The sequence below is a fragment of the Panulirus ornatus genome, chromosome 28, assembly GCF_036320965.1.
Source record: "Panulirus ornatus isolate Po-2019 chromosome 28, ASM3632096v1, whole genome shotgun sequence".
Lineage (NCBI taxonomy): Eukaryota > Metazoa > Arthropoda > Malacostraca > Decapoda > Palinuridae > Panulirus > Panulirus ornatus.
The window spans coordinates 6,097,380-6,114,171 of NC_092251.1; the positions used below are offsets into that span (position 1 = coordinate 6,097,380).

The following is a 16,792-nucleotide window of genomic DNA, read 5'->3' on the forward strand; positions in this document are numbered from 1 at the left end:
TTGACGAACTTACAAATGATTTTATCTTTTCAGTTGTACCGCAGTTGTTTTGGTCAGCATGTTGGCTTCAATATATTCATGGACAATATCCTTCAGTCTATGTTACGGAAGATGGTCCTCCCAGATATTGAATTTATTATTAATCTTGGTGACTGGCCACTTGTTGATCCAAAGGTATGTTTAGCCCATAGATATACAAAATTACAAAATGTAACACCCTTTGCTTTGCCCAATGATGAGGATCAAACTGTAGAAAGGCGAAGAGGCTTTAAGCAGTGCCTGATTTGATGGAAGGATATTGATGTACCACTAGTAGTAGTGAATTTCTTTTCCCTGAATGAGGGCACTAGTAGCTTTGCCAGAACATACTCATTTCAGTAACAGTTCATGTACAATATTGTTCACATGTTTTGCAAATATAGATTAATGTACATCATTACTTTAGGGATAGAAACATGGGAAAAATGTGTGGAATTGTGTATACGAGGGTGGCATGTAAGAGTGGATAAGTGGAGAGTCTCTTACCATGGCCATCCCTTTGAAGGGGCTTCTGGAGAGACGAGCTTCTGATATATAGATTAATGATTTAAGTTAAAAGTAATAATACAAGTTATATAGATATGCTTTTTTTCCCCCCAGAATATCCATCTCTCTCCATTCTTATTTACTAAGGGTGGATCAAGTGCATACAGACATTTTCCTTTTCTAGAATTTAATTTTGTGAACCAATCCCCATTCCCAAACCTGTCAGCTAGTAGAGCTTATGACTCTGTTTAAAGGGAGAGGGTTGAGATTGATTGTGAACAAAAGTAAGGTAAGAAAGTGCAGCAGGAAAGTTGGACAGGATGGATTTGATTTAAATGGGAAGGGCCTGGAGGTAATGGAGTGTTTTAGCCCTCAGTTAGTGAATGTGGCAGTAGATGGAGATTGAAGACAGTCATATGTAGGAAGAGGAGGCTAAGGCCCTGTTTGTATATGTTTTGTCAGTGTTCTTTATGCTGGTGGAGGGGGTATCTGTAAGCATAGGTTGTTGAAGTGTGAATCAGAGTTAGGGATTATATTCTTACTTAGGAGTTGATGGTTGGTTTTCAAGGGGTAAGGTTGGGAAGGGTATAATATCGTTGCAAATATCTGTGTGCCAAGCATAGTGAAGTGAAATTGCATTGGAGGTATTTTGTATTGTTGTTGTTGTGCTAGGTAACCAGTGATTGATTTGATTGCCCTGTCCATTGTTATCAGCAGCTTTATTAATTTGCTTTTGGAAGGTTGGGCGACCAGGCTGGTGAGGTGTAGTTTAAAGTAGAGCAGATGAATTGTTTGTAGAGAGTAATGAGGCATTCTTTTCCTTATCTAAAATGGTCTTTGAAAGTGTTTTTGAGTGTTTAGTTTTATTTATGCCCTATGTGTTGTTTAAAGTGCAGTATGGAAAAGGGAATGTCATTTGTGTTACTTAGCATGGTTTGAGTGATGTTGAATGGGAGTGTTAACCATTTGGAGTTATAGGAGGGTGAAGGCTGTTGTCCTAAAATTTTTTGCTTGGAAATATAGAAAGGATGAGTGAGGAAAGAATGACCAAGAGGACATACATGTCAGAATTGGTGGGAATAAGGGAAAGGGTGAATAAAGGAGGTGGAAGGATGTAGTGAAATATGCTTTGTAGGTTAGGGGCCTGAATATGTGGGAGGATGTGAGGTGTACAAGGGATAGAGCGTAATGGAGTGATGTGGTATTCACAAACCCACCTTAACTCTCCCATCCATCTTACTGGTACTTCATGAGTCCGCACTATCTTCAACACCATCCTCTCAAGTCATTGTTAACTCTCTTAACACCCAGTTTTCTAATGCCTGAAGTTTTCACTTCTCCATCAGACCCATAGGACTTTATCCTTCATAGTATTTAGATGAAACATGCTCACTTAGTAAGTACTTTTTATTTCACTCATCCTCTGATTTTCCTTTTATCTATGCATTCTTAGCCCTTAGTACAGGTACATGGGGAATTTATATGTTTTTGGAGTGTTGTTGGTATATTTTAGCAGCTTTGGTCCTAAACCCTTCTACTTTTATACATCAGCTTTAATTTTGCAGACTTCAGGTATTCACAAACATTATTAGTCTTTATTCGTGCAAATAGTCAAGCGCTGACTGTATATATGTATTAGGTGCTTGTAAAGTCCCAGGGTACATGTACTGGTATTAAAGTTAGAAATGCTTTCATAAAGACCATATACATATATATGTATTTATTTATGTATTTATTATACTTGATCGCTTTTTCCCTCGTCAGCGAGGTAGCACCAGGAGACAGACGAAGAATGGCCCATCCACTCATATATATATATATATATATATATATATATATTTTTTTTTTTTTTTTATACTTTGTCGCTGTCTCCCGCGTTTGCGAGGTAGCGCAAGGAAACAGACGAAAGAAATGGCCCAACCCCCTCCCATACACATGTATATACATACGTCCACACACACAAATATACATACCTACACAGCTTTCCATGGTTTACCCCAGACGCTTCACATGCCTTGATTCAATCCACTGACAGCATGTCAGCCCCGGTATACCACATCGCTCCAATTCACTCTGTTCCTTGCCCTCCTTTCACCCTCCTGCATGTTCAGGCCCCGATCACACAAAATCTTCTTCACTCCATCTTTCCACCTCCAATTTAGTCTCCCTCTTCTCCTTGTTCCCTCCACCTCCGACACATATATCCTCTTGGTCAATCTTTCCTCACTCATCCTCTCCATGTGCCCAAACCACTTCAAAACACCCTCTTCTGCTCTCTCAACCACGCTCTTTTTATTTCCACACATCTCTCTTACCCTTACGTTACTCATTCGATCAAACCACCTCACACCACACATTGTCCTCAAACATCTCATTTCCAGCACATCCATCCTCCTGCGCACAACTCTATCCATAGCCCACGCCTCGCAACCATACAACATTGTATATATATATATATATATATATATATATATATATATATATATATATATATATATATATATATATTTTTTTTTTTTTTTTTTTTTTTGCTGTCTCCCGCGTTTGCGAGGTAGTGCAAGGAAACAGACGAAAGAAATGGCCCAACCCACCCCCATACACATGTATATACATACGTCCACACACGCAAATATACATACCTACACAGCTTTCCATGGTTTACCCCAGACGCTTCACATGCCCTGATTCAATCCACTGACAGCACGTCAACCCCGGTATACCACATCGATCCAATTCACTCTATATATATATATGTTTATATATTATTAGATTCAGTTTCCTTTATATCTCAGTAACAGCTTGAATATTCTTGATTAACAGGTGAAGCCATTGCTGCCTATCTTCTCATGGTGTGGATCTGAAGACACTGCAGATATTGTCATGCCCACTTATGACATCACTGAGGCCACGTTAGAGATGATGGGCAGGTACAGTCAGTCATTCTTTGCCTAACCTAATAGTCAGATGTAACAACAAAATTGAATTCATTTCCATGAATTTGAAATCTTGGTATACACTACAGTATGATTCATGTTAAAAGGAGAATGGTTTGGCCACATGGGGAGAATGAAAAATGAGGGAGCAAGGTGCATTATCTCCCTGCCTATGACAAAATTTTGCCAGAATGGCAGAACTGTTGCAGGGGGAAGACAGAGGAGGAATTGGAAGGATAGAGTGAAGGAGGCTGTGGGTCATTAGAGCCAAAACACTCAGGAGTATGAGAGGTATGCAGTCTCTAGCTGTCATGTGTAAAGCACTGAAACCACAGCTCCCTATCTGCATCCAGGCCCCATGGACCTTTCCATGGTTTACCCCAGACGTTTCACATGCCCTGGTTCAGTCCATTGACAGCACATCAACCCCAGTATACCACATCGTTTCAATTCACTCTTCCTTGCACGCCTCTCACCCTCCCATATGTTCAGGCCCCAATCGCTCAAAATCTTTTCCACTCCATCCTTCCACTTCCAATTTGGTCTCCCACTTTCCCTTGTTCCCTCCACCTCTGACACATGTATCCTCTTTTTCAATCTTTCCTCACCCATTCTCTCCATATGTCCAAAACATTTCAACACACCCTCTTCTGCTTTCTCAACCACACTTTTTATTTCCTCACATATCTTCTTACCATTTCATCAATTACTTGATCAAACCACCTAACACCACCCATTGTCCTCAAACATTTCATTTCCAACACATCCACCCTTCTCCATACAGCCCTATCCATGGCCCATGCCAAACAACCTATGATGTTGTTGGAACTACTATTCCTTCAAACATACCCATTTTTGCTCTCCGAGTTAACGTTCTCTCCTTCCACACATTTTTCATTGCTCCCAGAACCTTTGCCCCTCTCTCCCACCCTGTGACTCACTTCCGCTTCCATGGTTCCATTTGCTGCTAATTCCACTAACAGGTATCTAAAACATTTCACTCCCTCCTGTATTTCTCTATTCAAACTTACATCCCAATTAACTTGATCCTCAACCCTACTGAACCTAATAACCTTGCTCTTATTCACATTTACTCTCAACTTTCTCCTTTCACACACTTCTCCATGTATATGTTGATATTTATATGTATGTATATGTGTGTGTATGTGCATATATGTATATATGTGTATATATGAGTGGATGGGTCTTTCTTCCTGTTTGGTGGTGCTACCTCGCTGACGTGGAAGACGGTGATCAAATACAATACAAAGTATAATACAAATCACATTGCTGCTTCTAAGCACAGTTCATTTTACCCGTATCTAGGATTTTGTTTAACATATTTTAAGGCACTGTCTGATACATCCCATTAGGCACTAGATTTCTATGCTTTCTCTGTTTTTGCATTGGATACTTATAATTTCTTTCGTCTGTTTCCTTGTGCTACCTCGCAAACGCGGGAGACAGCGACAAAGTATAAAAAAAAAAAAAAACATAATTATCTTTTATCTCTTTTTCAGAGTGACTCTAGATTTACTGTCTGTACAGTCCAACAATGATATACCATGGAGTCGGAAGAAGGCTAATGCTTTTTGGAGAGGTCGTGATTCACGTAGGGAAAGGCTTGACCTCATCACTTTAGCAAGGGAAAATAAGCATCTAATGAATGCCTCACTCACTCACTTTTTCTTCTTTAAGGATGAGGAAGAGAAGTATGGACCCAAAGAAAAGCACATCTCATTTTTTAAGTTCTTCGATGTAAGTAATGAAGTTCATCATATAAGAAACATACTGCTTTTTAAAATACATTTAGTCTGAAGTCAGTGTTCCGGAATATAATTGCATAACAAAAGAGGCATTGGGAATCATCTTGCCATGGTTCAGTTGGTATTGATTGCAGATTTAGATATGCTTGAATTGAGAAGAATCATATATTGTTCATGAATTTAAAGGTATGGGTGTGATGAGCTGAATATATGGTAATAGAAAAGCCAGTGACCAGGGAGGTATATAACCAGTACCACCTGCCTGGTTATTGGGAGGGTTAGTGACAGCTGCATAGTGAGCCAGCTCTTCATTGGTTGTCAAGTTACACTCCTTTGACCCAGGTAGCTGTCTTTTCTTTCTGCCTCACCCACATGTGGGCTACTGCATTCTGTCCACAAACATACAAAATCTTGTCTCACATAACACTTGACAACACTTAACTCACAGCTCATTCTATGTAACTTTAGACTTTCTTGTGAGCACTATGTGCCAGCCCTACCTTTTGGTTGGGCCAGTAATAGATAGAAGTAGTAAGTAGGGACATTTAGGTAAGAACATTACTTAGAAATGTTAGTTAGTAGTAGGTAGGAACATTAAGCCAGAGAATTAGGTAGAAGTGGTAGGTGGGAACATTAGTTACGAGCCTCTGCAGACATTGTGCTAGACTTGCCCTCTGCCAGTGGCTTGTTAAGGGTGAGTTCACTGGTTATGGAGAGACTATTGCTGTGGCCACCCCCTTGAAGGAGTCCCAGAATGGAGCAGTCATCAGAGATATCGCTAGATAGATAGAAAAGCTGAGGTTGAGAGTGGATTTATGAAGTAGAGAAGAATTGAGGTGTATTAAGGACTCTGATGATTGTTAGTTATTTAATGGTAAAATGTGCAAACAGCTTGTAAGGAGTGCTAACCTTAGAAGAATAAATGTTAGAATGATATTAGATACAGCAGGTCATAAAGTAGACATGGACAGAAGCCTCTTTTAATGGTATATAACCATATATCTAATATGGTAGGCTATTCATTGGTGAGCAGGGTATGGTTGAAGGTATTAAGGGATGTAGATTGTGAGGGATGGATAAATACTATGAGCATATTATGCAGGACTACAGATATTTCTGATGAAGATGACAAGTATTAATTTTTACCATATAGAGTGGTGTGATTCGTTATGATGTATGAATGTTTTACATTAGTCTTGTTTGACATATTGAATTAAGTTGGTATCTTAGTGCCTTAGCACACTGAGACATGAATTGGATGTGTGAATGAAGTGGAACATCATGAACATGGAGTTTAATAGCATGATATTGAACAGGGTAAGATTACATTGGTATCATTAGTTATGTCACATTTAAGTCACGCTGTCATAGTGGATGATGATTGTAGATATTCATTTAACATCCTTAGAGATTTACTTTTTATCATGTACTGCAAAATATAATTGTTAATGAGCTTCAAAATTATGTGAGGATAGTTATAAAAGATTACTTTGTTATCAGTATTGCTGAACAGAAATTAATATGCTATCCTCATGCTGTTTCTTCTTAGAATCCTATAATGTAGTACTTTTGCTTTTATTTTTGCAGATTTAGATATTTTGATAAAAGTATTGATGTTAGATTTAGCACCAAAGTTTATCACCTTGTAGTTGCAAGTGCCAGTTTTCTATAAAGTAACATATCTTCACAAATAGGTTATTAAATTGTCTTTTAAATGCTCAGCCAACATGCAAATATCCCACACCAAGATATTGTTTTCCTGTCACTACTGGCATTAGGGAGAGCACATATGAAGTGAGTGACACGACGTTGAGCAACATCTGCATTTCCGTCACCACTGTTACTAGCTGATTTATTGTTTTACTTCATATGAAATTGAAAAATGGAAAAAAATGCAGAAGACAAGGGCATAGAAGGAGAGAGCTTATAGCATTCTGGTGTATGTGACTGGGGATTGGGTAGAAAGAATACTGCCCATGTATCTCATGCATATTGTTGAAAGGAACAAAGAGCAGTAGGAGTGGGAGGCTTGAAATGCCCCCCTCCTTTATTAATTTCCAAAAGAAGGAACAAAGGAAACAGCAAAATGATCATTTTTCCTTTTAAGGCTCAGTCATCTGCTCTGGACACCACCTCTCTTATAGGAATAGTGAACAAGTATGAAGGAAAGAGATTTAGGTTGCAGGTGTTGCAACATTGTGTTTGGACTTAGTATGAAACAGATAGTACAAGAAAATTATGCTGTCATGTGTGCCTTATAATGCAGATTAAACAGTGCACAGGAATTAAGATATTTTAATGATTTTTCATATACTCAGAAATCTAGAAAGATCAAAATCTGGCATTATTTAGGTCTCTAGCATTCAGGGCTAGTGACTCTAGCTAGGTATGTAGGTGGGCACTTTTTGTCTGTCTGTCACTCTCTCTCCAAACAGTTTACAAGAGATTTTACTTGAACCATGTTTCCACAGTACAAATACCAGATCAACATTGATGGGACAGTGGCAGCCTATCGATTCCCATATTTGCTGGGTGGGAGTAGTGTTGTGTTAAAGCAAGATTCTCCTTACTATGAGTTTTTTTACCCTGATCTGGAGCCATATGTTCACTACATTCCTTTTAAAAGGGACCTCTCTGACTTGATTGAAAAGGTAAGAACTGAATTAAGTCTTATTCTTCAGGTATCAAAATATTTATGATAGTTTTATTTTCAAAACTATCCCACCAATTAGTGGAATTTTCTTGCCTGAAAGTTGTGCCTTACATATATCTATGGTTTTGTCTTTATGGAACTGTAATTTTCTTTTCAAGAACTTGAAAGACTTTACACTCATGAAATTTTGGGTATCATTACAGTAAAGCCTCCACCTTGGGAGACGATCTTTAAATTAGAAGTCACAAGATTTTGTGGAATTACCCTAAGATATTTGATTATAATTCATGCAAACTTCATACATTCACGTAGATATACATACTTATGAACACTTGCTAATTTTTTTCCATAAAAACCTTTGTATATATCAAGGGAATAGGAAGAAAAAATTGCCTGGGATGATGATGCATGCACAACCTGAACTGGCTTTCAAGAGTGCATGTTTTGACTTAAATAATGCAGGTGAAGTGGTCGCAGAAGGAATATTTACCTTGCATTGACTTGTGAAAAAAAAATCATCTTCAGAGCACTCCTACAGTGTTCAAGAGACGAACCAATACTTATTTCTTGCTAGATGATGCAAAACTATGTCGTGTAAACATGGGAAAATAACCAAGTATCCCATATTGATGTCCTTGAAATTCATTATAATGGACAGACCATCCAGTTTTTTATCAATAAAGTGGAATTAATGTACTTAACCAAGCCAAAAAATCCTTGCTAGAAAGATAGATGGAATGGTAAGGGCTCCAGCTGCAAGAGGTAACTGTGAATGTGAGAAATATCTTCTTCAGCTTATGGAGAAGAATAAAGTGTCATTGAGGGTGAGAGGGCCTGGGAAGTGAGTCAGTTGTTCGCTGATGATAAAGCTCCAGTGGCTGATTTGAGTGAGAAACTGCAGAAGTGGGTGACTGAGTTTGGAATTGTGTGTGAAAAGAGAAAGTTGAGAGTAAATGTGAATAAGATCAAGGTTATTAGGTTCAGTAGGGTTGAGGAACAAGTTGATTGGGATGTAAGTTTGAATGGAGAGAAATTGGAGGAAGTGAAGTGTTTTAGATATCTGGAAGTTGACTTAGCAGCCAATGGACCCATGGAAACGGAAGTGAGTTACAGGGTAGGGAATGGGTGAAGGTTCTGGGGGCAATGAAGAATGTGTGGAAGGAGAGAACGTTATCTCAGGGAGCAAAAATGGGTAGGTTTGAAGAAATAGTAGTTCCAACAATGTTATTTGCTTGTGAGGCATAGGCTATAGATAGGGTTGTATGGAGGAGGGTGGATGCGTTGGAAATGAAATGTTTGAGGTCAGTATGTGGTGTGAGATGGTTTGATCAAGTAAGTAATGAAAGGGTAAGAGAGATGTGTGGAAATGAAAAGAGTGTGGTTGAGAGAGCAGAAGAGGGTGTGTTGAAATGGTTTGGACATATGGAGAGAATGAGTGAGGAAAGATTGACAAAGAGATGGAGGGAAGAAGGTGAAATGGGAGACCAAATTGGAGGCGGAAGGATGGAGTGAAAAAGATTTTGAGTGATTTGGGCATGAACATACAGGAGGATGAGAGGCGTGCAAGGAATAGAGTGAATTGGAACAATGTGGTACACCATGGTCGACAAGCTGTTAGTGGACTAAACCAGGGCATATGAAACGTCTAGGTTAATAACACCATGGAAAGGTCTGTGGGCCCTGTATGTGGATAGGGAGCTGTGGTTTTGGTGCATTGCACATGACAGCTAGATACTGAGTGTGAATGAATGTGGCCTTTTTTGTCTTTTCATAGAACTACCTTGCTGAAGGGGGTGGCATTGCTGTTTCCTGTGTATTTAAATTTCTAAAAAGGGAAAGATATACATCTGCACTAAAACAATATACACTTACAAAGAAGAATGCAAATTGATATTCAGAATCATGTACCAATCTGAATTCTACTTTGTCATACATTGTCAAACATACCAAGCATAGCTCATTTAGTACAGCCATGTATTCCAGATTGAGTGGGCAAGATCTAATGACGAAAAGGCTAGGGTAATTGGCCAGAATGGTAGACAGTATGTACAGGAAAATCTCATGGCCAAAGATATTTATTGTTATCATGCTGCTTTGTTTAAGGTGAGTTAATTTTTTTGTGATATCATATGTGTATTGATGCAGTGGCATCAAAAAAAGCATGATACATTATACATAGTTATTATGTTTATCTCTAATTTACATTCCCATGAAAATGGATCATGTGCATGCAGTCTTAAGGGTCATCTACACATATCCATAGCTTCTTTACACTGAAGTAGAATGACTAGTTTTTAACACTGCAGGATCACTAGATTGTCATTCATTGTGTAAATCTTCATTGAAACATATACTGCATATATTTTACTAGCCTTTGTCCAAAAGTGATTATACCACAAGCAAGGAGTCAATTTTAGCAAGGCTGTATCATCATTGGTGGATAGAAAAGGGTAGAGTCTAGTTAAGGATCTTCTTGCTCCAAAACAGTACATCATATCCATGCTACTATGTTAAATGCTGCTTTTTAAACTGCATGTACCTCATAAAAGGATTTATGGTGTTGTATAATAATATTCCATTTATCTTTCAACATTTTCAAACAGAATAGCTCTACTACATTTGATAGTCACTCATTGTCATTTTTGAGTGTTTAGCTTTAAAAAAAGATTCTACTGCCAGATGTCTCCACCTCTCTGTATGCCAGCCCCTCATACCTTTTACATTACTGTCTTAGATTTTTATCAGCCTCTCATCTGCTCTGTGTTTTACCTGACCATGGCCACCTAACGTACTTTCATGAGTTTGAATGGAGAAAAACTGGAGGAAGTGAAGTGTTTTAGATATCTGGGAGTGGATCTGTCAGCGGATGGAACCATGGAAGCGGAAGTGGATCATAGGGTGGGGGAGGGGGCGAAAATTTTGGGAGCCTTGAAAAATGTGTGGAAGTCGAGAACATTATCCCGGAAAGCAAAAATGGGTATGTTTGAAGGAATAGTAGTTCCAACAATGTTGTATGGTTGCGAGGCGTGGGCTATGGATAGAGTTGTGCGCAGGAGGATGGATGTGCTGGAAATGAGATGTTTGAGGACAATGTGTGGTGTGAGGTGGTTTGATCGAGTAAGTAACGTAAGGGTAAGAGAGATGTGTGGAAATAAAAAGAGCGTGGTTGAGAGAGCAGAAGAGGGTGTTTTGAAATGGTTTGGGCACATGGAGAGAATGAGTGAGGAAAGATTGACCAAGAGGATATATGTGTCGGAGGTGAAGGGAACGAGGAGAAGAGGGAGACCAAATTGGAGGTGGAAAGATGGAGTGAAAAGGATTTTGTGTGATCGGGGCCTGAACATGCAGGAGGGTGAAAGGAGGGCAAGGAATAGAGTGAATTGGAGCGGTGTGGTATACAGGGGTTGACGTGCTGTCAGTGGATTGAATCAGGGCATGTGGAGCGTCCGGGGTGGGCCGTGGAGGGCTGTGTGGGTATGTATATTTGCGTGTGTGGACGTGTGTGTGTACATGTGTATGGGGGGGGTTGGGCCATTTCTTTCGTCTGTTTCCTTGCGCTACCTCGCAAACGCGGGAGACAGCGACAAAGTATAAAAAAAAAAAAAAAAAAAAAAAAAAAAAATCTTTCTTGTTGAAGAATGCATATTTCTCTCATAGATATTCTTTAATTCAGTGTCCAGATTTTTGTTTTACTACACTTATTTTTGCTCTGTTCAATATTTCTTCCATGTGGCAGGAATTATGGCCAGATTAACCATATATTTAGTAATATTCTCAATAAAATATAAATCTAATTCTTCAATACCACTCATGTAGGTTATGAATTACCACTATTAGCATTCACAATTTGGGGTTCTTTTTCAGCACACAAATTGATAAGCAGTTCCATTTTCATTTCCATTCAGTACACCATGCCCTCCAATTGTACCTTAAAGTACCACATCCCCAACTCTTGCATTCAGATCTTGTAACACTATTACTCAGTCCTTTGCATCAGAATTACTGATGCAACCACTAACCTCTTTCCAAAACACTGTTATCTTCCTCACTCCTCTCACTACTGTTATGTATAAGCACTGACAATAAATCAATTCTCATCATGCACATTCTTTTTCACCCTCAGCATCTTGAAACTCACCTCCTTACACTCAAATGTAACACATTCTCACAACTCCTTCAGTAGAAGTGCCATTCCCAGCCTTATTCAATCTTGTCATTAGACTTTACCCCTTTGACATTCGCAGTCTATTCTTCCTCTCAGGTTAACATTACTCAGAGCCAAAACATCCAGGTTCCTCTTTAGAAATATGTTACCTATTTCTTCTTTTTCATCTTGGTATATCAGACATTTAAACATCCCAACCTAATCCTTTAAGGATGTTGAGCACTCCCTTTCTGGGTTCACAGTTCTCTCACAGTCCTCCTGAACTAGGGTCCATTATGTAAAAGTGAACATGGACTTTAACTCATTACAAGCGTATTTTATTTTTTCACTTAGTTTGATAATTCTACATGTGAAAATATCCCAACCATCACCTCCCAAAAAAATGACATCATTGCTCCAATGAAGTCATATTAATATCTGTAGCTTGAAGTTCATTCATTGCATCTGTTCTCCTTTTCAGTCTGTTTTACTGTTCGTTAATTGTATTACTATGCCCTCTGATTTTATTTATTTTCATTTATAATTACCCAGGACACTTTGTAAGCAAGAGTCCAAAAGTTACCTAGGTTTTCTTTCCAGAGGCTTCTGCAGCCTAAGGCTGTGCTGCTTCCAGTAGCACAGTTCTAAAGGGCTTTCATTTTGAGTGTTTTTTACAGTTTCTTCACATCTTTCTGTGTTTTTTATTTTTTCTTTTTATTTCCAACCATACTACATACATTACCCATCCCTACCACTTATTTCTTTATCCACCTAGACCCCTTTGCACAAGCTGTCATTAATTCTTCCCATTCTTCAAATTTTTTTGTGCACATTGATTTCTTCTCCCATATATGACTTGTATCAGATTCTGCTCTCCTGTGCCATTCTTACTGATCATCTTTCTCGGGCACCAAAACTAATTAAAATCATATCAACCTCCATTCAAACTGAAATTACACTGGGACTGCCCATCTCTTTCTACAAGATTCTGGCTTATAATATCATTTCCATTCAGTATCTTCATACACATCTGAAAGCATCCTACCTAATGTTAAATATTTGCCAAGCCTCAGCTTGGCATGAGCCCTTGAGACAGCTTTTACCCTGACCTTACCACATTGACACTGAAAACCCTACTTCTTTCATCACCATCATCTTTATACAATGAATGTGGTATCTTCCATTGGGTTCCGGCGTGGTTCATCATTACACCATCCCTCCAATTGTAACATAATGACCTAATGATGAAGATGAACAACCATGGTTACGTTGTACAACCTTCATGCACTGTAGAATTTGTTTCAAACCACTCATTCATGCAACCAGTTATTGATACAGCACTATTGAAAAATATATTAATTGGATTCATAAGTATGCTGTATAGTTTCTTGAGTGCTTCTGTGTTAATATAATTGTACCTTTTCCAAATCCATGAATGTTGCATGCACTCTCTCTCTTAAATGTTCTTCTACCTACTTGATGCAAATTAATTCCCAGAGAAATGTATGATTTCCTATACCCCTCCTTTACTATTTCAAACAGAAGACAGACTGATACACTTCCCTTTGAAATTCCAAAAGCAGCATCATCAGTGCTTAGAACATCATGATATTACTGTAACTCATGTCACTCTGAAATGGGGATATCTGTTTTTGAGTTACATTGCATCAGTTGTAATATTACTAATGTTGCCTGTCTTTCATTGTCTTCTTTCATTTAAGGTTTAAGTATTCATATAATTATTCATCGAAACTTACTGTATAATTGTAGAAATTTTTTAGATACTCTGGGAACCCTATTGAGCTATGTAAGAGAGGAGAAAATCTATCTTTATTAATCTTAATTTCGTTTGCTTCTTTTTTTTGAAGGAGTGGAGTAAGCGACTTAGATCTGAAGTGGTAGTGCGAAAAGGAATGGAATTTATACCCACCAGAGAGAATGAGAAGCGGTTTGGAGACTGCAAGTGTCATCGCTTGAATCGCCATGATGAACTTTAGTTTTAAATGTTAAATGAAAATTATCTTTATTTTCATTGTACATCATAATCAAGAATAAAAGTACATGCATGGATACTCTAAAAGGTGATAAATATAGTTAAGTTATAAATTACCCTGGTTATTCATGGTTAAAAGTGACCTCAGCAGTATAATTTTAGAATTGAAATATTGAAAAATTTCTATACTTTGTAAATCGTATTTCTTGTAGATACAGGTACACCCCACTATGCCTTTCCATCATATGTCCTCCTCAAATAATACCATACACCATGGCATACAAGTTGACCCCAAAATTTTCATCCCAAACTTCAGGATCAGACCTATACTTGCCATTCAAGTTGACCCCCAAACAAACATCAAACAAATCACCTCACTCCTTAAGTATCCATTACTTCACCACAACTCATAGAGAACATGTTTTTCAATTATCATATTTAAATGAATGTCATATGAAATATAATTTTCAGGTTAATGTACTTTTTCATGGAAGTGTTCACTTGGGTTAGTCTCTCAGGCTTCAAATGGAATCTTTTGCCCCCATTTTTCACCATAAGGAATTTCTCCATGCATTTCTAACAATTGACTTTCTCTGAGGCATCATCAGTCACTCTCTCCTAAGGAGGAATGATGTTTAGGATTAAATAAAATATTTCCTTGATAGCAACAGGCTGTACCAGTGTCAGGGGATGACTGCATGGCCTCTGGGTGACAAGGACAGCACATGGAGGGGAGATTGTTAATTACACTGGCTCATTCTTAATCTTCAAGGGAGTCCAAAAAGCACTGAATATATATATTCAGAGTGGGATCCTTATTGTGATGCTATAATCATGTCTCAATGTAAATGATGAACTTTTCTTGCAAGATGTCAAAAGTGAAGAATTTGAGTGATTACTGTGGTTCACACAGTATGTAAACTTTTAATTCAGTTTAAGGATTTTAGTTCAAATTGTATATGAAATGTTTATAAAAACGTATTTTGGTTCAAGCTAAATAATCTATGGTATCAACAAAACATAAACAAGAAAATAGCCCTATTAAATTAGCAGACACCTACACAAAAAAAACCCACAGTAACTCTGAAAACTGTTAAAATATTATTTGCTGAAATGATTTCCAATCATCTAAGCCTTTGGACAAAATAGTGAAGTGTTAATGAGAATGAGCCAAACCAAGAGTGGACTCATCCCTTTAGTGTTTTGATAAAGTGTGCCTAAGCCCATAAGAGGGACATGCTAGCAGAAAAAGGAAATCTGTTCAGTTAACTTTGGACGGATATGTCAAGAGACTCTTAGATGAAGAACCTGGCCCATCATTTGTATGACTCTACAGTGCCCTTCCATTCACCTATCTTCACATCTAAAATCTCCAACCAGTTGGGTAAGTGTTAAATATGATTGTATTAAAGAGCTTAAAATCATTAAGTACTGTAGGATATATATATATATATATATATATATATATATATATATATATATATATATTATGTTTTTAATGTGAAAATTGTGACTAGAGATGTCCCTGGGAATGCACAGTTACTCGTAAGTTTCATTGGAATGTGTAGAACATTACTGTCTATGTTTTTTCTTATATCATGATCTCCAGGAACACATCTGTGATGCATAGGGAGGTATACCTTTATTGTTACATGTATTGTAAATGTAGCGTGAATAGAGAAATATTATAATATAACCTCAGGATCCTTTTTACTGAAAGGGCACCTGCAGCTCCGGGCTGTGCTACTTCTGGTAGCAGGGAGATAATTGACTCCTTTAGAGTGAGAAGTCCTGTAACAAGTCTGTGCTCCCTTTAATCATCATCAGATGATACAGCCTTGCCAAAGGTTATTTTTCACTCATAGTGTAACCACAAACAGGTGCATTCCCTATAGAGAATAATATTTGCTCTTATTTTTCACCATTTACTGCAAATGTAGCTTGTTTAGAGGATAGTAACTGTATTGTATTGTTTCTGTATTTGATTGACAAACTCTCATGGGATGCCCTGACCATTGTCCCATTTTTCTGAAACTACAATACACAAAGCATTAAAGTACTTTAGTAAGGAAAAAAAATACTCATTTTAGAAAGTAAGATGTGAAAGAATAGTTTAGAATATTTCAATTCCAGTGCTTTGTTTTAAAGATTAAATATATTTTATGTTGCTCATCTTTTGATGTATGCTAATTTTTTGTTACTTTCCCTATACATCTGAAAAATTCAGTCAGTTTGAATGAAAAACTATTAGGCCATCAATAGTCAGGAACCAGTATGTCATGCTTTACATGATTATAAATGTGGTAACATGAGGAAATTTTTTATTGTTTCTAGTTACTCTCTAGAAAAGCCTAAGGATTTTCATTTTTACATCCTTTGCCTACAGAAAAGTAGAAAATTCATAAATCTTTTATTTTATGCCTTTTTGCTATTTCCCACATTAGTGAGGTAGCAGTTAGTACTAGGAACAGATGAAGAAAAGGCCATATTCACTTGCATCCATATTCTGTCGTGTGTAATGCACCAAAACCACAGCCCCCCTTCCACAGCCAGGCCTCACAGGCTTTTCTGTGGCTCCCCCAGTTGCTTCATGTGCCTTGATATAGTCCATCATATTTCCCCCCTGTATACCACATCACTCTAGTTCAGTACATCCCATGCATGTCTTTCACCCTCCTTCATGGTCAAGCCCTAAGCAGTCAAAATCTTATTCACTCTATAATTTCAACTGCATTTCTGTCACCACATTCTTGTCCCATACATTTTTGACACAAATAC

General features: G+C 37.8%; 2 protein-coding genes across 2 annotated transcripts in view; both read left to right on the plus strand.

Moving 5' to 3' along the window:
• LOC139757793 (protein O-glucosyltransferase 2-like) overlaps positions 1-16,188 on the plus strand; it is a 28,896-nt gene extending 12,708 nt beyond the window's left edge. The window contains exons 5-10 of the mRNA XM_071678608.1: positions 34-174; positions 3,346-3,452; positions 4,979-5,216; positions 7,696-7,875; positions 9,861-9,980; positions 13,890-16,188. Coding sequence (XP_071534709.1) covers positions 34-174; positions 3,346-3,452; positions 4,979-5,216; positions 7,696-7,875; positions 9,861-9,980; positions 13,890-14,018 — 915 coding nt within the window. The 3' untranslated portion in view covers positions 14,019-16,188. The remainder of the gene's footprint in view (positions 1-33; positions 175-3,345; positions 3,453-4,978; positions 5,217-7,695; positions 7,876-9,860; positions 9,981-13,889) is intronic.
• Positions 15,260-16,792, plus strand: part of LOC139757791 (uncharacterized) — a 64,652-nt gene continuing 63,119 nt past the window's right edge. The window contains exon 1 of the mRNA XM_071678604.1: positions 15,260-15,398. The gene's annotated coding sequence lies outside the window, so the exon portion shown is untranslated. The remainder of the gene's footprint in view (positions 15,399-16,792) is intronic.